The sequence below is a fragment of the Tursiops truncatus genome, chromosome 4 (genome assembly GCF_011762595.2).
Source record: "Tursiops truncatus isolate mTurTru1 chromosome 4, mTurTru1.mat.Y, whole genome shotgun sequence".
NCBI classification, from domain to species: Eukaryota; Metazoa; Chordata; class Mammalia; order Artiodactyla; family Delphinidae; genus Tursiops; species Tursiops truncatus.
The window spans coordinates 135,946,869-135,969,046 of NC_047037.1; the positions used below are offsets into that span (position 1 = coordinate 135,946,869).

Below are 22,178 nucleotides of genomic sequence, written 5' to 3' on the forward strand. Positions count from 1 at the left end.
CTTTTTTTTTTAATTTTTTTTTTTTTTTGCGGTACGCGGGCCTCTCACTGTTGTGGCCTCTCCCGTTGCGGAGCACAGGCTCCGGACGTGCAGGCTCAGCGGCCATGGCTCATGGGCCCAACCGCTCCGCAACATGTGGGATCTTCCCAGACAGTGGCACAAACCCGTGTCCCCTGCATCGGCAGGCGGACTCTCAACCACTGTGCCACCGGGGAAGCCCCCCTTTCTTGTTCTTGATGTGACAGATAAATGTCTTTCATTAGGGAATCTCTAACTCTATTTTCTAGTAGATTGTTGGAGACAGGACTGTATGATCTCCATTCTTCTATTCTTGGCAGAGTAACAATAAGCTTCTTAACATGTTTTGCCTTACCGGAACTGACGAAATAGTTTATTACATTTTTTATTTACTTTGATTTACTTTTGATTAAAAAAAACTAAATAGGTACGATAGAACTTGGACATTTAAGAGAATTTCATCATTCAGAGTGTCCCCAGAAGGAAGTTATATTCACTCCAGAACAGTCCTTGCTGAAACATTTTTGGCATGCCTCCTTCGGAGCTGGCCTCAAAGCTTCTTATTAACTCCATTTTGTAGTGACATTTCCTTTTTCACCCACAGTGGAGTGGCCAGTATTGCTTTGAGCTAAGTGTCTTTTGGATTTTTTCCAAAACAATATTCATTCAAAGCCCAGAGGCTTCCACTGTTGAGAATATTCAAAAGAATGTACTCTAAGCTCTGTAAAGTTTACTAAAGAGCTGTTTTTAAGGCAGAGCATTTGTCTTACGTCACAAAACATTGTGGCAACATCATTGGAATTCCTGTGATCCCAAGGGGGCAGCACTTACTAGGATGTATGTTATGGCGTGTTTGCATCCAAATCAGTCCCTTTTACCCTGCATTCACACCTTTTAGGGTTAGCCAGCACACGCGGTGACCTCTGTGTGTTAGGAAATGCTCATCTGGTTGGTTGTCTGACTTCAGTGCCAACTTTTCATTCTGGAGCTGGATCATTTTGGTTGTGTCTCTTGAGTATCCATATGGTCAAAATTTATGTAATTATTAAGAAAATGAAGTACAGAATGTATAATTTTGCCATAGAAATTTTAGGATATACGGTTGTTTTTAATATTACACAAAAGGAATCAACTTTCAGGTAAAATCGGTTCCAGTATTTCTCTTTCTGTGTAAGTGATCACTGTTCTCATTGCTATTGAAGGAGTTATCTGAGGCTGAAAACCAGTTTAAGAGGATGATTGAACACTACCCCAATGAGGGACTTGATTGCTTGGCTTACTGTGGAATTGGAAAAGTGTACTTGAAAAAAAACAGGTTAGTAGAAGCCACACTACTTCATGCTCTAGGCTGGTTACTCATTTCAAATCTAATGTGATGATGATCCTTTTTCTGGAGTTATTTTGGTATCTTCTCTGTGGCACACTATGATAATTGTGTTTACTTTAAGGACTGGCATTTGGATATTAATTATTAAAGTAAGGTCAAATCACTTCAGTTCCCAGTGCTTTCTAATTTTGAATGTAATAGGAAAATCAATAATAGAGTAACTTGGACTTCCCTGGTGGCACAGTGGTTAAGAATCGGCCTGCCAATGCAGGGGATCCCTGGTCCAGGAAGATCCCACATGCCGTGGAGCAACTAAGCCCGTGTGCAACAACTACTGAAGCCTGTGCACCTAGAGCCCATGCTCTGCAACAAGAGAAGCCACCGCAATGAGAAGCCCGTGCGCTGCAACGAAGAGTAGCCCCCGCTCGCCGCAAGTAGAGAAAGCCCATGTGCAGCAACGTTGACCCAAAAATAAATAAATAAAAAATAAATTAAAAAAATAATAGAGTAATTTGACACAAAGGATTTTATGTTTTATCTTTTAGTATATGTCATTTATAAGTGGTGACTGAATTGGTATAAATTAATGCTTTACAAGTGTGATTATATAATATTTTGGTTAAATACCCATTTCCCCCAAAAAACTTGTATGAGGATTTTTTTTTAAATTATTATTTATTGGCTGTGTTAGGTCTTCATTGCTGCGTGTGGGCTTTCTCTAGTTGTGGGGAGCAGGTGCTACTCTTCGTTGTGCTGTGTGGGCTTTTCAGAGCGCAGGCTCAGTAGTTGTGGTGCGTGGGCTTAGTTGCTCCGCGGCATGTGGGATCCTCCGGGACCAGGGCTCAAACCTGTGTCCCCTGCATTGGCAGGCGGGTTCTTAACTACTGCGCCACCAGGGAAGTCGCTAATACGAAATTTATATATGTTCAAGGATATTATGAGTTAGAAACAAAAATCTCTCCTCTGAACCTATAGTTGAATTACAGCCAATATAGTGGTAGGTATGTTAGATTACTTGTATAAAGAAATAATTGTTGACTGATTGAATATCATTCATAACTTTTAATTATCCTTAAATTTTCATCTGACTGTTTAGAGGAAGTTTTATCAGACCATTGGTATTCTTGGGAACCCAATCTCAGGGGGTGCCTAGAACCTTCTTTAAAGATCTTTAAAGATTAAAGAAAGTTCTTTTACTTCCTGAAGCTACTGTCTGACCAGGTCAACTCTTTTAAGGATCAGGGGTAGTGAGGATTTAGCAGTCACTTCTATGGTAATAAATGAAATTAATTCCAGCTTAGCATAAGTTGTTTGGGACACACCTGTTTAATGCAGTGGCCGCATGCGGATATCACAAGATCTGGGAACGTAACATAAATGTATAGCATCATGGAGGTTGTAGTAAATGAAGACGTGTTTGCCATTTTGAAAGGCATTTAAATTTTTTTAAAATTTATTTTATTCAAGTATAGTTGATTTACAATGTTGTGGAAACCCATTTAACTTTTAATTTCACAATAATATGGTTTGTGGTTCAGTGTCCAGTAAGCTGGTTTTTTGCTGTTGCAATGTGCAGTGTCTGGTTGAAAGTCCTGCTGTTTAATAACTGTCTTATGGTGGATGCTGGTCTAGCTTTTCTGCAGGTGAAGTTTTCTGTACCCAAAGGCAAAAATGACTTCTTCAATTGGGAAATCGTTTCAAGATTGGAGAAAGCAGAGAACCCTCTATTTTCTAGTCTGAAGAGAAGAATAAAGACTGGGATAACCTTATGATCCAGTATTCTAGTATTCTTTTGTTGAACGGACTGTGGGACTCTATTGAGATTAATATTTAAACCATAAATTGGAAATGAAAGATTTCATATTTATAGTTAAAATAGTTTACATACACATTTGTTCTGTTAAAATAATTCACTGCTTTATAGTTGAAGATGTCCAGAATATACGATTTCTTTAAAAATTTTTCAGCAAATCGGTTTTACTATAGATGTTCTAAATGAGTCAAGTGAAAAAAATTTCCCTATTTATGATTAATTAGTTGAAGTGGAGCTTTGCTGTTGCTCTACAAGAATCTAATTAGATTAGTAAATGAAATAAAAATGGAACAACCATAATTTATTCAGTTTTCTGTTTTACTTGTTGAAAACTTAAAAAAAAATTACAACTTTAAAAGGACTAGTGTGCACCTACCATAAGAAAGCCAGTGTGCAGGTAGATTAGTGTTTAATTTATATTATCTTTGTAGCAAACAGTGATAATGTCTTGGTTTTTTAAAGAACATATGGGTTACATTGAATATTTCTGTGTAGTGATTTGTCAAATGTACTCTTACCTAGTAAGCTTGAAATCTCTGTGCCTTGTTGTGGGGAATGAAAATTCATGTCACATCTTTAATACCTTCTTCATAATTATGACTTTAGATTTCTAGAAGCTCTTAATCATTTCGAGAAAGCAAGAACCTTGATCTGTCGTCTTCCTGGAGTGTTAACTTGGCCCACAAGTAATGTGGTTATTGAAGAGACTCAGCCAGGGAAAATAAAGGTAACCGTTTATTTCTCTAGAGAGCATCTTACTAACCATAAAAGCTCATCTGTGCTTCTGCGCTCTGACTCAGGTAGCAGAAGACAGGTAGGAGTACTCTGTCCTCCGCTCCTCCATGTGCGTTTCCCCTTGAAAGACTGGTGAGAATCACCAACGTTTATTGAATGTTTCCTGTGTGCCAGTCATACACCTTCCATTTATCATTACCTTTAACCCGTACAGCAACCCTATGTGATGAGCACTATGATTATTTGCATTTTACAGATGAGGAAGATTACATTTAGAGAGGTTAAGTGTTGAGCTCAAGGTTAAACAGCTAGGAAATGGTGGAGCTGGGACTTGAATCCAGGCATCCTGACCAGAATGTGCACTGATAAGCAGCATGGCGTACTGGTTGTACTTAGAGAAAGGTATAGCGTTGTTTTTTCATCATGGTTATTAATGGTACTTGAAGACTCTGAAAATATAAATTTAGTCTCATATCCAGAAGCGTAGGATTCTTTGCCAGTTCTAGAAAGACTAAAGTGTGTGAATTGACTAGGATAGGCCTTTACTTGTGATGAACCCTGGTATATACTCAGAACTTGCTTTTGGCTGAAGCTTTTAAAAGCACAGGAATCAACTCTTACAACTCAGTAATAAAAAGACACTCTAATTAGAAGTAGCCAAAAGATCTGGATAGGTGTTTCTGCTAGCAAGTTGTATAAATAGACAATAAGCATGTAAAATGTGTTCAACAGTTAGCCATCAGAGAAATGCAAATTAAAATGAGATACTACTTCATACTCACTAGGGTGGCTGTAATCAAGAAGGCAGACAATAACAAGTGTTAGCAAGGATCTGGAGAAATCAGAACATCCATACATTGCTGTAAAGTGTAAAATGATGAAGCTGCTTTGGAAAACAGTCTGGCAGTTCCTCATAGGTTAAAGACAGAGTTACCATATGACCTAGCAGTTTCACTCCTAGGTATGTACAGAGACAGGAAAACATGTTCTCGCAAAAACTTGTACATGAATGTTCATAGCAGTATTATTCACAATAGTCAAAAAGTGGAAACAGCTCAAAGTGTCCGTCAACTGCTGAATGGTTAAATAAAATGTGGTATATCCATATAATTGAATATCAGTGACAGAAACCAGACATGAAAGGCCACATACTGTATGATTCTGTTTATCTGAAATCTCCAGAATAGGAAAATCTATATGTGAAGACAGGTAGTAGATTAGTGGGCTAGGGGGTTGAGGAAGGTTGGGGAGGGATTGCTAATGGGTATGGGGTTTCTTGCTGCATGGTGAAATGTTCTAATTTTAGGTTATCGTGATAGTTATACAACTCCGAATATACTAAAAAAACCACGGAACTGTACACTTTAAATGTGTAAATTGTATGGTATATGAATTATATCTCAACAAAGCTGGTATAAAAAATAAAACTAAACGTAGGGATTGTTGGATTTTCCTCTCTTTCTACTGGATTGGAGTGGAGGCACAGGAACTACTGATAACGGACAGCCAGCACTGGAAGCGTGGCATGAGTCTCGGGGGCTTCGGGGGCAGTGGTGTAATTCTCCAGGTGATGAACAGGCACAGGGGGCAGGGGTTCAGGGAGGTAGATGGATGACAGTGGTGGGGTCCTAGGTGAAATGACATCGGGAAGGAGAACAGTAGAGCCCTAAGGGTTATTCTACCTCATTTGACTCCCTGTGAATGCTTGAAGGAGATTTCTAAAAGGTATGTAGTGTAAAATGAGGCCTGATGATTATAACACAGGATAAGATTTTGATTCAGAGTCTGAAATTTTGAAAATTTGTTGATTAGCCCTTTTTTTCCCATCTTTGTCTCTTGGCATGTCTCTGTATCAGCCTCTCTCTAGAAGGAACAACTTTTTTTTTTTTTTTTTGCGTTATGCGGGCCTCTCACTGTTGTGCCTCTTCCCGGACCGGGGCACAAACCCGTGTCCCCTGCATCGGCAGGCAGACTCTCAACCACTGCGCCACCAGGGAAGCTAGAAGGAAAAACTTTAAAAGTTGTATGTAGTTCTTGGCTAAAAGGCATTTGGTCCTTTCTGTGCTGAAAATATTCTGATGGCAAGAGGTTATTGAAATCACAAACATTTTATTGTTGAATTAGTGTTGTAGTCGTATCATTTTTGTTTATTTTTGTTTTAGATGCTGTTAGAGAAATTTATTGAAGAATGCAGGTTCCCTCCAGTGCCGGATGCCATTTGTTGCTATCAGAAGTGCCGTGGATATTCCAAAATCCAGATATACATAACTGATCCAGACTTTAAGGTACTAATGAGTGTGTACTAGGTCCTTAACTTGCTGAATTGTGCCTTAAAATGGATTCAGAACAAATTCTGTAACTGGAGACACTTGAGTACTGTGACTTGTCAGCAGTTTTATGTCCTCTTGTCCTCCCCATCCCCTGGACTTAAGTCTACATCATCTCACATGGGGGCCCAGAGCCACTGAAATAAACACCGAGGGCAGGGACGGTGACCTGAGAAGGCAGGTTAGCTGATTCCATTTCCCCTTTCTAGCCTATTTTTAGGAGCCCAGGGAACAAAGGGAGGCTAGTACCCCTGATTTGTTGCAATTCCAATTTCTTGTAAAATTTGAGTCCAAGAATCTGAAGGCCATTCTGATCATTGAATTAACTCCTAGAGACCTAAGTCTGAGACCAAGTCTGGCAATGAACTGAGTGAGTAAGACCCTGGGCTTTAGCTTATTCAAGAAGACAGAAGCTGCTCACTGTCCCTGGTTAGTAGATCAGATGAGATAAAGTTTATAAAATATTTGGTATTGTAAAGGATAACGCAGCTGTAAATTGTGGAAATGAATATGTCAGTTAAGCTCAGTGTTTCCAGCACTAGGCAGTCTGGGGTACGGAAGTCTTACACTCCCCCAGGAGGAAATGTGGCATCTAGCTATGTCTGCCAGGTAAGTGCAGAGAGCTCTCCATCTTAATATGTGTTGTGAGTGAGTGAGAGAGAGAGAGAATGTGTGTGTAGACATCTTTCAAAAGTGAGTTAAAAATTGTTTTAAACCGTAGGGTTTTATACGAATCAGCTGTTGCCAGTACTGTAAAATAGAATTCCACATGAACTGTTGGAAGAAGTTAAAAACAACAACATTTAATGATAAAATTGACAAGGTAAGGCTAACAAGATTATCTGGATTTTTCAGTATGCTTATTGTATGTTGATTTTTTTCCCCTAAAAATCTTTAGGAAAAGTCTTAAGAGGATATGAATTCCTCCCTGTGCATGAGACATAATTAGAAAATATTAAATTAAAAATTTAATGATAAAGTTAGAAAATCAGTTTTTGTTTTATAACGTATTTATTTTATTTTTGGCTGCATCGGGTCTTCGTTGCTGCACGTGGGCTTTTCTCTAGTTGCGGCGAGTGGAGGCTACTCTTCGTTGTGGTGCATGGGCTTCTCACTGCAGTGGCTTCTCTCGTTGCGGAGCACAGGCTCTAGGCGTGCGGGCTTCAGTAGTTGTGGCTCTTGGGCTCTAGAGCGCAGGCTCAGTAGTTGTGGCGCACGGGCTTAGTTGCTCTGCAGCATATGGGATCTTCCCAGACCAGGGCTCAAACCCATGTTCCCTGCATTGGCAGGCGGATTCGTAACCACTGCGCCACCAGGGAAGCCCAGTTTTTGTTTTTATTTTATGCAAGTGTAAAGGGCAGTAACCATAGAGGCTTTTAATAAATTGTTGAACCTCTTTTACATTGGAAATATTATGATCAAAAATAAAAGTTTAGGGCTTCCCTGGTGGCGCAGTGGTTGAGAGTCCGCCTGCCAATGCAGGGGACATGGGTTCGTGCCCCGGTCCGGGAAGATCCCACATGCCGCGGAGCGGCTGGGCCCGTGAGCCATGGCCGCTGAGCCTGTGCATCCGGAGCCTGTGCTCCGCAACGGGAGAGGCCACAACAGTGAGAGGCCCGCGTACCGCAAAAAATTTAAAAAAAAAAAAAAAAGTTTAAATGTCTGATTTTAATGTTATGATGTAGAATTGGGGCTTCAAATTTTATAATTTCTAAAAAAATTTGATGAGATAATTTGTACTGAGGAATCAACTTAAATTTTGTACTGCCACATCTAATTGGGGTTTTCTCTTAATTAACAAGATAATGATGTTAATTCCATTAGCCAGATATACTTTGAGAGCAGTCACAGTTTAATAATCTTGTTTGCATTGATAGAATTTGTTTCTGATCCATATAAGCTATGGACTTAAAGAAAGAAAACCTTTTTCTACGCTGCTAAGCCTCAGGTAAACCCCTATCCTTACTGAGGAAAAAAACTAATGTGGTTGTGCTAGGTGAACGTTAGCAATGGAATTATTGAAGTTTAGTAGAAATAAATTCTCACATTTTACACATTTTCATGTCGTTAACTAGAGGTGTAATGATGTGACCAAATAGCTGCCGTCATTGAGTCACTTCTGCTATGTCTTTGTCCTTAATTGAGCTCCTCTAGCTGTGCCCTCGCCCTCAGTGGTCTTACCATTCCCATGGGTTGAAATACCCTCTGTAAATTCGCTTTCACTAGGATGTGTTGAAGTAACTCAAATATCTTATGACTTACAGTAAGAAAGGCTCGTTCCTTGCTTGTGTCACTTGTCCTGAAGTTTTGCATTCGTTGTCCAGGGTTGGGCTGTGGCAGCTCCAGTCTGTGTGGCTGTGTTCTTTGTTTCTGAATTGAGGCTGAGGAGTGACTGGAACACGTTCTTATGGCCGAGGGAAAAGAGCAATGGCCAGTCCATTCAGTGTTTCTTAAAGCTTTTGCATGGACGTAGCGTACATCATGTCAGCTCACCTTACGCAAACAAAGCAAGTCCCGTGGTCACCCCTACAGCTGGGGGCTCTGGAAGTCAGATGGCAACGAGCAGGGACTTTACGGCACGTCCCTGAAGGAGGTTTTAGATCACGTTTTGACTGTTCCTGATGGTTAAAAGGGAATACGTGTATAGATTTATGCTGAGATGGAGCACTTTTTTTTTTCTAATCAAATAGGATTTTCTGCAAGGAATTTGTCTTACTCCTGACTGTGAAGGAATCATTTCAAAGATTATCATCTTCAGCAGTGGTGGTCAAGTTAAATGTGAAGTAAGTATTTAATAAAGGGGAAGTCTCCTTAAATTAATAAACAAAATCCTGATACCTTTTAAAATATGATTTAAATTTATGGAAGTTGTACTATTTGGATCTTGTGTTTTCTAGGAAAGAAGCGGTTACTTAATATAAGAAATTATAGGAAGTAATAGGATGTGAGAATGCTTCTGTGCATTGAAGGATTCTCATATTCTTTTATCTCCTAAAAGGAGGAGGAGGTCTTTTACATTTTAGTTTTACTGTTTTTACTCTTTTTAATAACCTTATTTTGTTAATTCCCAGTAAATGTTTGGGTGTTGGCGAGGTGGGGGATCTTAGGGAGGGAGGAGAGTGTCTGGAGGGATTACCTCTAGCCTCACTGTATGGGAGTTGGCAGGAGTGGGTTGTGGTAATGACATCTGTAGTTTACTTGATCTTCTGCTTACTCTTAATTTTTTTTTTAAGCTTCCTAAATTGTGTCTACTCTCTTGTTCCTCTTTTCAGTAAATTGTTTTGCTAAAGTTTTCTGGGCTTTTGTTTGGGTCAGAACATCATCACTGTTCCCTATCGAATTGAACATTGTGTGTGCTTCTGAAATGCTTGTTACTTGTGGTTTTGTGCTTTATGTCATGGGAGCATGAGACAAATTTTGGATGTGTCTGTTTTATTTAAAGTTTGAACACAAAGTCATTAAAGAAAAGGTTCCTCCAAGACCTATTCTGAAACAGAAATGTTCTAGGTAAGATTTTTAATAATCAGTAGCTTAATAATGTCTATTAGAATATAATTCTGTTAAATGCAGATTTCTAAATTATGCTGTTTTTAAAATTGGCTCTGCACACATATCCAGATAAGTGGTTCTTAAGTGAATTTTATGGGTATTCATAACTTTCAAGGGAACTAGCCTAGAATGGTTAAATGCTAAAAACTTGAATAAAAAGCATTATTTAATAGTTGAATTTATAAGTAAAATTATGAAATTGAGCTATGAAATGACATGTTCAGTAGATTTGGCATTTGGATAAAAATTATATACTTAGTTCTCTGTTGTTGAAACTTTAATTCCAAAAGCATCTTTCCTTTTACTCTCTTCAGCAAACATTTTGAACCAGTGACTGTTTCTCACCCTGAAATATTCAGTGAACTGTCAAAATTATTCATTTCTATATCTTCTTGTTCAGATCAAATAATTCCAATCCTTTTTTCTTTTCTTTTTGGTCCTGCTTCTTGCTTTCCATTTTAAGAAGTGATTTTTTTCATCATTGGTGACCAGGAAAGAGCAGAAGAAAAGATGAACAGAATTATTTGTTGAGGAGAACTTGTTGTAACCATATTGACCAAATTCTGGTGTTGTGGGCCATTATTGGGTTGTGAAAATAATATTTTACTGTGGAAATGAGTATTTACATGTATTACCTTGCAGAGTCATTTTTACTATTCTTGTTTACCCTAAGCAGTAACTCAAATACATGGAAATAACATCTGCATGATCTGTACATGCCATCCTTAATTAGAAGTCACTCAGTCATTGAGGTTCTTGTTTTCAGGAAACAAGTACACTTGTTTTGACTGAACTGACCACGTCTCAAAAGTTTTTGATATTGAACAGAAGATATAGGCCAAGTTTTAACTAAAAAAGGAAACTTGTAACTTACACTAGGCAAAGGAAAATAGTTAATTGAGTTTATAACAAAGGTGAGTTATGACTAATTGTAAATACTTATCAGCCTAGAGAAGTTAAGACTGAAAGAAGACAAAAAATTGAAGCGGAAGATCCAAAAAAAGGAAGCAAAAAAATTAGCACAAGAAAGATTGGAAGAGGACTTAAGGGAAAGTAATCCACCTAAAATTGAAGAGCAGAAAGGTATGCTGGGAGTCCAAGTCATGATAATAATGATGTATTTTTGCTTAAAAGTGTAAATATAAATATTCATCTTGCTGGGCCTTATGTTAATTGTTATTGAATTGAAATTTAGATTTCCGTTGGCATTTTGATTTTATCACCATCTTCTGATTTACACTGAGGTGGGGAGGGGGTTGGTGTAAGGAACATTGAATTTAGAAGCAATATACAGGGATTGAAAACGCTACCCTGCCACTAACTCAGGGCAAACTGACACTCTGTCCATTTCCTTATCTCCAAAGTGCATGTGAGAATAATATCTGAAATTCCTATTGTATGTTTGACAGTGGTTTGTAAACCCTGCTACACAGATTTAAGTTCTGAAACGTTGAACTGTAAATTAGCCACTGATTATCTGAAATATGCTGAGTTCAAATAAAGAAGCAGTTCATACTAGGTGCCAGAGAGATTACCTAATCCAGCCTTCTGTTTTACACCTGTCTTGTCAGCATTCCCTGATCAACATGGGAGCGGTCTCAGTAATTTACTGTTTCTGTGGACATATTTACTTTCAGGTTTGGGGCGGGGGTCGAGTTTTTTTTTTTTTCTTTTTAATTGAGGTATAGTTTCAGGTGTACAACATAATGATTTGAAATTTGTATATATTGCAAAATGATTACCACAGGTAAGTTCAGTTAACATCCATCACCATACATACAGAATTTTTTTTTCACGAGAACTTTCAAGATCTACATGCAAATACGGAAAACAGTATTATTAACTATAGTCACCATACTGTACGTTATAGCCCCAGGCATGCTTTCAGTTTTGAGTTGAAGTACATTGTTCTCATTTTCTACTGTGATGGCTCTTCCCAAAATGAAATATTTCCTCTTGTTGTCTTTATTTTTCATCTAGTATTCCATTAATGTTTCACAAATCAATCACAGTTATCTTTCCTACCGAAAAAATTTTTAGTGAACATTATTATTTTATATATATATATTTTTTGTATTTAATTTATTGTCTTAGCTTCAAGAGGCTAAATGGCCATTTTTAGGGGGAAATGCCTGGGTGGGAAGATGAACTTCTGAGATATTTCCCAGCTTGGAATCAATGATTCCACAGGTCTGTGATTTAGGATTCAACAATAAGATGAATAACATACAGTAACTACCAAATGTTAATTGTATTTATACTTGAAGAAGTGATCCCTTCAACTCCAGGAAAAAACGCTTTGCATTCATGCATGAAGCATATTTACTGAATATAAAGTTTGGGTAGTTGATGAGGCTCAGTTAGGATTTTTAGATGAGTGGTACAAGTGAAGGAAATAAGGTATTTGATATGTTCGATTTAATGTCAACTTTCATACCTTTTAAAGGTGTTAAATATTTTATTTATATTCCTAATTTAAAATTTCTTAGGCTATTTAAAACAACATAAAGAATATATGAGTCATGTTTTATATTGCTGTGTAATGTTATGTTAATTTTTTCTGAGTTTATATTTTTGCAAATTGTTTCTCTTTCTCCTTTTTACTGACCACTGTTATTTATCCGTAGAAACTGTAGACAGTGTTCAGAGTTGCCAGTTCCTTGATGACAGAATTCTGCAGTGCATAAAGCAGTATGCTGACAAGATTAAGTCCGGGATACTGAATACTTCCAAGCTTCTCAAAGAGTTGCTTTCTTGGAAGGTTTTAACCACAGAAGACTACACAACCTGTTTTTCTAGCAGAAATTTTCTGAATGAAGCAGTGGACTATGTCATTTGTCATTTGGTTCAAGAAAAGAATAGAGTAAAGACAAGGGTGTTTCTGCATGTTTTGAGTGAACTTAAAGAAGTGGAACCAAAATTAGCCACCTGGATCCAAAAACTTAATAGCTTTGGTACGTCACTTAATTCTAGAGATGCAGTTTCATAGGAAGGATAAACGTAGGCCTCTGAATCCTGTCTCATTTTCCTATCATCATTTATGATTTTTTAAAATGTAGAACCACAAGTTTGTATGGTTAGAAATGCTGTTTCCCCCAACTCACAATTTTTAGGTTACTTTTTGGAGGGGTTACAATATGCTTTTGTATAAGGTAGAAACACAGGGAAGTTCAGTCAGTAAGAAAATCCAGTCCTATGTTATGCAGAACTGTTTGTCCTTGTGTAAAGTACGTGAATACTAGGTACAACCATGGGTAGATAGCACCCCCTGGAGTCAGCTGCTGGGGAGTGCCCTCTGGGATCGTGCAGTTTAGTAGTCACATTCCTTAGTGGAGAATTTCCAGGAAAGAGTGGATGGAACTAATTGCTTAGGATCACCTGGGGCAAGTATGTATCTAAGGATTAAGAGAGAAATACCCTGGGGTTGACTTTCAGTGTTGTGAATCACAGGGTCATAACATTCTGGTCCTCTGCCCTGATTTTCCTAATGCGGTTGAGGAAGAACCCCCCAAGCAGGCTCTTTGACCAAAGCCACCTAAGGACTGCAGAAGGCAGCTGCAGAGAGAGCTGTTGACTAAACTAGGTGGTGATCTCTTCTGGTACCAGGGCCTTGTTTGTCCTGATGACCAGGTTGGCTGCTGCCTAGTGCTGTGGATGATTCACTTGGCACCTGCTGGGTAAAAAGGCTGGTGGGAGCCACAGCAGGCCAGGCCCTTTCAGCAGCGGTCTATAGAGAGAGCCTGCCTGACCTGCCTTAGAGACATGGAGCTGATAGAGTTCCAGGGTTTCAGAGAATATATTGGTATGTTTCTGTCAGTAGAGACGAAGTAAGATGGCAGCAAACTTGGTGTAGTTGATAACTAAATGGTGCTGTGTTGAGCATACATCTCCATGGGTTTCTGGCCCCGGACAATTTCACCTAAGTGATGATTGCTATTAGTGTCTACTGACAATCAGACAAGTAAATTATAAAGTTATGTCTTACTTTAACCTGCTATATTTAACGAAGAGCCTAGTTTAAATGCAGTGGGAGCGGGGGTTAACGTTTCAGTACTAGGTGTGATCTGCTCCCTTCCCCTTAACGAGCACATGCTTTGATGTGAGCCATAGATGGAGATGTGAATGTGGTATTTCTTCATTGCTGATTCCCTTGAACCTTGTATGAGTATTTTATGTGATCCCTGATTCTGGTGTTTAAATACACTAATTTTTCATGTAACATGACTTCTGCAAAGCTAACTGTTTCATCTGGAAGAAACAGCTGTCCAGGGTAATTTTAACTTGGCAATCTCTGCTTCATTTGCGGACTGAGAACCTGTGGTCCGTCCTGTGTTAGAGGCGTGTCGGGGGAGAGAGCAGAGCCGATCCTTGCTTTTTGGCGGCTGTGTTAGTAGGTAGCAGGTGTTCACCTTTCAGTAGTGGCGTGTGAGGTTGCAGCCACCCCTTTTTCTGAGTTGGAGAAGGGAGGGATAAAAGCGGGAATAGTGACCACCTCGCATCTTGTGAGGAGGGTAAGGAGCCGTGATATTTTGGGGGATAAGGTGTAGTTCTTGGGTGTTGGGTGAGGAGTTCGCCCATTTTCTGTTTTATAGGTACTTGGCAAGTTCTGTATATTATTGGTATTTTGTTCTTATGGAGCATATGCAGAAAAGCATTGTAAAACCTTGTCAGCTTAATAATTGGAATGCAAATTCCAATTTGGAATTAAACTAATTGGAATGCAAATCATTGCGAAGTAGTGAAAAAGGTATTGTAATATTTTTAAAGGAATTTAATGCCTTTAAAAATGCCTTTTAAAGGCATTTAATTCATTTTATCTTCTAGGTCTGATAAAAACTATATTAATAGAAACCTTTGGCCTACCTTGTTCAACTCATAGATAAGAATTATTATAGTTAACATATTAATGTGAAATGGTGTTTCTAAAATGCATAATAGCTTGAACAAGTTCGTTCTCCATTATTTGAATGTTTTCACTGAAAATGTAAGCAAACTGTAGTAGAACTGCTTTCAGAGATGTGAAACTGAATGTGACTTTACAGCAAATAATTTCCCCCTTCTTCTGACTTGGGTTTTGTTTTTATTATAGGCTTAGATGCCACAGGACCTTTTTTTTCTCGTTATGGGGCCGCTCTCAAGGAGCTTGATTTTAGCATCATGACTTTTCTCTGGAATGAGAAATATGGTCATAAACTAGGCTCTATAGAAGGAAAGCAGCTTGATTATTTCTGTGAGCCAGCGTCACTGAAGGAAGCGCGATGTTTAATATGGCTGCTGGAAGAACACAGAGACAAGTTCCCAGCACTGCAGAATGCTTTGGATGAATTCTTTGATATAATGGGTATGTGGACTTGCAGTTTATATCTAATCTTAGAAAAAATCTCCAAAGGATCTAGCTTACTTAAATACTTACAGAAAATAATGAAAATTATTATGGTACAACTGGCTTATTTGGGGAAATTAGTGTTAAGAATAGTGATTTTTTTTAAAAATGTCATAAAGCCTTCTTACTCTGTGGAGTTAAGTGTTGTAGAGATATTCAGATGGATACATTACACGGACTGTACACCATACTATTCTCATCGTAGGTATTTTCACAGTGTCATGCCAGAGATTGTATATCAAAGGGATGGCGTTTCTTAGGAAATGGCTTGATTTGTAGCATTCAAGAAAACATTGGCCTGCAGAAGTAGGTGACGCTTGCAGAATCTAGAACAGATAGGATATGTATTGTAGTGGGAAGAGCCTAGAGCTGGGAGTCAAGAAAAGTAGGCTGTGGCCCAGCTACCTTCCTAACTCAATTAATTAGAAACTTTCTTTTACTACTGCTTCAAGGCCCTGTGCTAGGTGTTAACAAGGAATTCAGAAATGCTTACGCTAGTCTCTGCCCTCAAGGACCTTATGTTTCAGAAAAGGCAGTAAAATGAATATACAGATAACTAATATGGGAGAAGAGAGGACCAGAAAAAGTGCTGAGGGGTTCTCCTCGGGGAGGAGGAAAGCCTTGGTGCAGGGGTAGAGTCCAAGTCCAGCTTTGAACATGGAGGTGGAATTTGACAGGTTGACATCCAGAATTAGAGACAGGGTGGAGGGGACTTGAGGGGGCTGCTTGGATAATGGCATGGAGTCCAGTTTGGCAGAATAGGTTAACTAGTAGTTAATTCTTTAACTTCTCTTGAATGTTAGTTTCTTCATCATTAAAATGAGGAATTGGAGCCAGTGATCTGTGTGATTCTGTTTTGTTCAGAATTTTAATATTCTTAGATTCTAGATTAATTTAAATTTCTTGTCTTTGGTACTGCATGTATCTCTTAGGATAACGCCTCGCCCCTGCCCCCACCTTTTCCCTTAGCATCAGAAGTCTGCTTATATATTGTCAGGAGTTAGACTTTCAAATTCTGTGCCATTTGTTTTAAAGGGTACATGAAAAGGTCTGGCCTTGTACAAAAATGTTATGCATTATGAAGTTCAAATGCAGTATAAGGAACCGAAAAGCTTACTTTTGTTGTGGTTCTCAAATATAGGTGACTTTATTTTCCTAGGACACTGCTTCATGACTGGAGGTGACATGCTTCTTGATAGCCTGAATTTATTGCCATCAGTTTGCTGCTGCTGGTAATAAAACGCTGTTCTGGGACTGAGCTTACAAAACTCAATGCATGTTTGGATCACACAAGATAACTAAAAAGGACCCAACCCTCTCATTATGTGTTTTCCCTGATTCTTGTGTTCTATACCTAAAATATACAGTCCATCCAGTTGTGACTATTTCTCTGCTTTTAGTCATAGGGTTGGAAGCCACCAGCCAAATGACCAGCCAACAGATTTTCAAGTTCACTACTTGTGCCTCTCACCCTCATCCCAGACATTTTCAATTTTGTCTCCTTTCATTTAAAGGAATGACTGTATTTCTTAAAACTTCAAAATCCACTGATCTTGTAAATAGGAGTGCTCAATAATATCACCAATGCCGTGATAATTGGGAGACCCAAACTCTCCTGGATCCTGCATGCGTATTTCCCTGTTGGAATTTCTGTGTAGATGGCCAAGAGACCCATTAAGAGCAATATGGCTTAAGCCACTTGTATCTCTAGAGACCTGTTTTTCCTGGTTATCTCAGATAATAATGTTTTAATATTGTTTTTAAGCAGGAAAACTCTGAAACTGGTCTCCACCCTTCCTCTTGCCTGTTACCCCGTGTCTAGTTTGTTGCCAATTCAAATAAGCTTTATTTTTGATCTGCCCTTCCGTGTCTACCTCCGCTTCCCTAGGCCAGGATCTTAATAATCTTTCCATGATTGCAGTAGCCTCCAAACTGGTCTCCATGCTTCTGACCCTCCTACTCCAAATCTTTCTTTTATGTTGCTGTTAGTGACTCTTCTAGAACATCTGTCTGATCCTATAAGTATTTTGTTTGGGAAGCACTTGCTTCATTTTGCCTACAAACTGAATTCACCTTGTCTGTCTGGGTTCATTAGCACTCACCCCATCTGCCCTTTGAATATACACCCCACTTCCTACTGTGTCCAAACCTGCATTTGGATGTGAGCTTTCCTTGCTCACATCTCACCCCTCTGCTTGTTCATTTCAAGTCTAACTTGTTCAAGTCCCCTCCTCCCCACATCCCTCCCTGACCCCTGACTCAGGCCACTCCCCTTGAAGACTTTATTATTCTGTCAGCTTGTTTCCACTGTTTGCTGTGGCATTTAGCACACTGAGCTATGGGTGTTTGCCTCTTTGTGTAGCTTGCAGAACATGAGGTTATCGATGGCAGGGACTTCTCTATACATTTCTGTATTCCCTGCACCTAGCACAGAGTTCGGTGCCTAGAAAGCAGTCAAATTATGCTGAATTGGATTGAAATTTTGTGGTTCTTTGTAGTTGGTTTTCCGATGAGTTAGCCATTTTGCTCCTGGTTTCTAAGCTAAACTTACCTCAAAGCCAAATAAGGAGTAGAACATAGTGGATGTCAGTAGTATCTGGGGTGGTTTTCTTTAAGGCTTTAGTGTATCCTATGGCAATATAAACATTTTGTTTCCTCACAAAACCATCTGTATCTTCCTACAGACAGCCGGTGCACTGTATTAAGGAAACAGGACAGTGGTGATGTGCCAGTAAGTTATTTGATCACTTTCAATGTTACGTTCTAATTCATGTCAGCCAAAGGAAGAGAGGAGGACCCAGGCCAGTGTTTGTTTACATCACAAGAGGCGCTCCAGAACCAAATCTTGAGGACTTCTGGATAACGTGTACGATTTCCTTAGAAAGTTAATCCCCATCTTCCTCTTGGAATTGGAACAACAGTCAGCACACTCTGAAGTTTAAATTAGACAATGTCCATAAGTTTTCACAACTAATAAATGTTAATCATAGATACAGGAAAGGAGTTCTTGAGTCATCTGCTGGCATAAAAATGAAACGTTATCTGTAATGATTAAAATTGCAATGTTTTGTTCTGTAAGGAAAACAAATGGACTTTGCTTTGAGTGGCTTACAATTGAGCTTAAGTTAAAATAATTCCAGAGTTGTCTTCCTTAGTAGTTTGTGGCAGTTTTCAGTCAGAAAGATACTTGTTTACTGATTTTTAGGATCAAGTCATCTATACTTGAAACTTTGTCTTAGCCCACTCTGTTAGACACTGTCTGGCTAACTGTAGAAACACAGCTGACATAGCCCATGGGAAGTAAATGCTTCTTCTGAATTCATTGTTTGTGCCCTGGTGTCTGGCCAGCTGTAGAATGTTGAGTTTGGTTTAGTAAAAGGAAAATCATTAAAATATGATCAGCATATAACTGGAATTACTTAATAAGTCTGGTTAATTCCTTGAAATGACATAAACCTTGTTTAAAATGGGTACAACATGTTAGGTTGGAACAATTTAATTTTAGTTATAGCATTAGGCATCATTTAACTTTTTCTTATTTTCTGTTATAAATCAAAACACTAGGGCTTAACACACTATAGTGTTAATTTTTGTTAAACATTTCATGTACTTCAGCTTAGGACTAGTCTGTGAAAATCAGTATGGTATCTTTATAATACATGGCAGCTTCATAACACTGTTATATGAATGTTCAATAATTTTTATGTTTTAGTTTAATTCTACCAAGATAAAAAACAAAGGCAAGAAAAAGAAGCCAAAAGATTCAAAGGTATGGAGTATTTTCTGTATTGATTCTTGTCCAAAATAATTAATTGAATATATAAATAAATATAAATAAGAATTAACCAATTCTTGGGATATTTTGAAGTATTTTGTAGAGAAAGAATTTCTAGGCTTTCGTCTAAAGATGTTTTGGCAGTCTTCTACATTTTGAGGAAGTTTAAGGTTCATGTCATATATAAGTAATTCTTGAAAGAGACTCTTTATTGTCCTTTTTATTTTCTAGATATTTCCTGGTGAAATCATTGTCATAATGTAGGACTTTGTATGGCTGGTCATAGAGCAATGGGACCAAGGCTGCTTTGGCATCAGGCAGACCTGGGTTCTTATCTTGGTTCTACCAACTGTTATTATTTTTATTATCTGTGCGACCTTGGGCAAGTTACTTGACTTCCGTGTGCCTTACTTAGTGTCATTATCTGTATGACAAGACATGATACCTATTATTAATAACTAATAGAATTATTATCTAAAACATTCAAAATAAAGATACTGAATACTAATCATCATGACAGAATCTCAGAATTGAAAGGCTCCCTTCCTTCCTCTCACCTAAAGCTCTGCTTCAGGCACATGAGATAACTAGGGCATTATTTTTAAATCTTATGGTGGGTTCTTCGTGGCTCTTATGTATTTGGGGGATCAAATAGGGGGCAGGGGTTGAAAAAGTGAACAAATATTAGGGGAGGATGAGAGCAGCTTATAAGTTCCAATAAAACTTTTTATCTTTGACTATATGTCTTTAGTTTATCTAAAATGAGAGTTTAAACAGTGATAATTAAAAAAATTTTAGAGCGTTAGAAGCTACCTAAATGTTAATTTGTGCCTATTTGTGGCTGTTGAAAGTTTTATTACTGTATGTTCCTGTTCACAAGAAAATTTACATCAGTCATATATATTGGCAGTTTGTATGCATATTAATTTATGTAAGCATTCATCAGTTTTAGTGGTAATTTTAAGGTAGAAAATCCTTGTCATTTTTCTGTCTTTTAAACCAGCCTATGTTAGTTGGGTCTGGAACCCCTTCAGTCGCACCAAATAATGAGACTGTCACTTCAGGTGAAGACCATAAGTAAGTACAGTCTGAAAATTTTTGCTTTATTTGAACTTAAAAGTGGTATTAATGTACTTTAAACTTGTGTTTTATTTCCCTAACTTCTCTAAAGATGTGCATCTATTAATGACAACCTGATGTGACCCCTCATGGTTGAATTTATAGTGTGGCCTGTCAGTGTTAAGAATTCATATAAACTGCATTAAAATCACAGGGCTGATGACCTTCATTTGATAAGTTTGAGAACCTACTCTGTGCAAGATACTGTGGGAAGATCCTAGAAAATATTCTTTAAAATGTTCAGTGAAGAGAATGTCCTGTTGATAATTACTAGGAAGATGTTTTGGAGGCTGTAAATGATGTTGTGGTTTAACCTTAGATGTTAGTGATTTCCAGTGGTAGCTGGTTGTTGAAACTGAGTTTTCAAGAGACAAATAGACAAAAGAAATAAAACTAGTGAGAAGCAGTGACCTTTTTCTATCATATTCCTATATGGACCAAAAACCCACAAAATTTTTTCCCCTCACATTTTTTTTTTAATTAAATTAAATTAATTTATTTTTTAAGTTATATTATTACTATCCACTTTTTTTTTGAATTTTATGTTACTTATTTTTTTATACAGCAGGTTCTTATTAGTTACCCATTTTATACATATTAGTGTATACATGTCAATCCCAATCTCCCAATTCATCACACCACCACCACCCTGCCACTTTACCCCCTTGGTGTCCATACTTGTTTGTTCTCTACATCTGTGTCTCAGTTTCTGCCCTGCAAACCGGTTCATCTGTACCATTTTTCTAGGTTCCACATATATGCATTAATATACGATATTTGTTTTTCTCTTTCCGACTTATTTCACTCTGTATGACAGTCTCTAGATCCATCCATGTCTCTACAAATGACCCAAGTTCGCTCGTTTTTATGGCTGAGTAATATTCCATTGTATATACGTGCAACATCTTCTTTATCCATTTATCTGTCGATGGGCATTTAGGTTGCTTCCATGACCTGGCTATTGTAAATAGTGCTGCAGTGAACATTGGGGTGCATGTGTCTTTTTGAATTATGGTTTTCTCTGGGCATATGCCCAGTAGTGGGATTGCTGGGTCGTATGGTAGTTCTATTTTTAGTTTTTTAAGGAACCTCCATACTGTTCTCCATAGTGGCTGTACCAATTTACATTCCCACCAACAGTGCAAGAGGGTTCCCTTTTCTCCACACCCTCTCCAGCATTTGCTGTTTGTAGATTTTTTGATGATGCCCATTCTTACTGGTGTGAGGTGATAACCTCATTGTAGTTTTGATTTGCATTTCTCTAATAATTACTGATGTTGAGCAGCTTTGCATTTGCTTCTTGGCCATCTGTATGTCTTCTTCGGAGACCTGTCTATTTAGGTCTTCTGCCAATTTTTGGATTGGGTTGTTTGTTTTTTTAATATTGAGCTGTATGAGCTCTTTATGTACTTTGGAGATTAATCCTTTGTCCATTGATTCGTTTGCCAGTACTTTCTCCCATTCTGAGGATTGTCTTTTCGTCTTGTTTGTAGTTTCCTTTGCTTTGCAAAGGCTTTTAAGTTTCATTGGGTCCCATTTGTTTATTTTTGTTTTTCTTTCCATTACTCTAGGAGGTGGATCAAAAAAGATCTTGCTGTGATTTACATCAGAGTGTTCTTCCTATGTTTTTCTCTAAGAGTTTTATAGTGTTCAGTCTTATATTTAGGTCTCGAACCCATTTTGAGTTTATTTTTGTGTATGGTGTTAGGGAGTGTTCTAATTCCATTCTTTTACATGTAGCTGGCCAGTTTTCCCAGCACCACTTATTGAAGAGACTGTCTTTTCTGCAGTGTATATCCTTGCCTCCTTTGTCATGGATTAGTTAACCATAGGTGCATGGGTTTATCTTTGGGCTTTCTATCCTGTTCCATTGATCTATATGTCTGTTTTTGTGCCAGTACCATATTGTCTTGATTAGTGTAGCTTTGTACTGTAGTCTGAATTCAGGGAGGTCTGATTCCTCCAGCTCCTTTTTTTTCCCTCAAGACTGCTTTGTCTATTCGGGGCCTTTTGTGTCTCCATACAAATTTTAAGATTTTTTGTTCTAGTTCTGTAAAAAATGCCATTGGTAATTTGATAGGGATTGCATTGAATCTGCAGATTGCTTTGGGTAGTGTAGTCATTTTCACAAT

At 38.1% G+C, this 22,178-nt stretch overlaps 1 protein-coding gene across 15 annotated transcripts in view; it reads left to right on the forward strand.

Moving 5' to 3' along the window:
- The window catches only part of TTC3 (tetratricopeptide repeat domain 3), a 145,743-nt gene that overhangs the window by 66,421 nt on the left and 57,144 nt on the right, over positions 1–22,178 (forward strand). For 14 of the 15 annotated variants that reach the window (XM_033856058.2, XM_033856069.2, XM_073804492.1 and 11 more), the window contains 12 exons: positions 1,221–1,333; positions 3,765–3,885; positions 6,056–6,178; positions 6,942–7,043; positions 8,911–9,003; positions 9,663–9,727; positions 10,716–10,852; positions 12,397–12,723; positions 14,859–15,110; positions 17,837–17,883; positions 18,865–18,921; positions 19,931–20,004. In XM_033856058.2, the coding sequence (XP_033711949.1) occupies positions 1,221–1,333; positions 3,765–3,885; positions 6,056–6,178; positions 6,942–7,043; positions 8,911–9,003; positions 9,663–9,727; positions 10,716–10,852; positions 12,397–12,723; positions 14,859–15,110; positions 17,837–17,883; positions 18,865–18,921; positions 19,931–20,004 (1,511 nt within the window). The remainder of the gene's footprint in view (positions 1–1,220; positions 1,334–3,764; positions 3,886–6,055; positions 6,179–6,941; positions 7,044–8,910; positions 9,004–9,662; positions 9,728–10,715; positions 10,853–12,396; positions 12,724–14,858; positions 15,111–17,836; positions 17,884–18,864; positions 18,922–19,930; positions 20,005–22,178) is intronic. The other variant, XM_073804498.1, reaches the window with a different exon arrangement.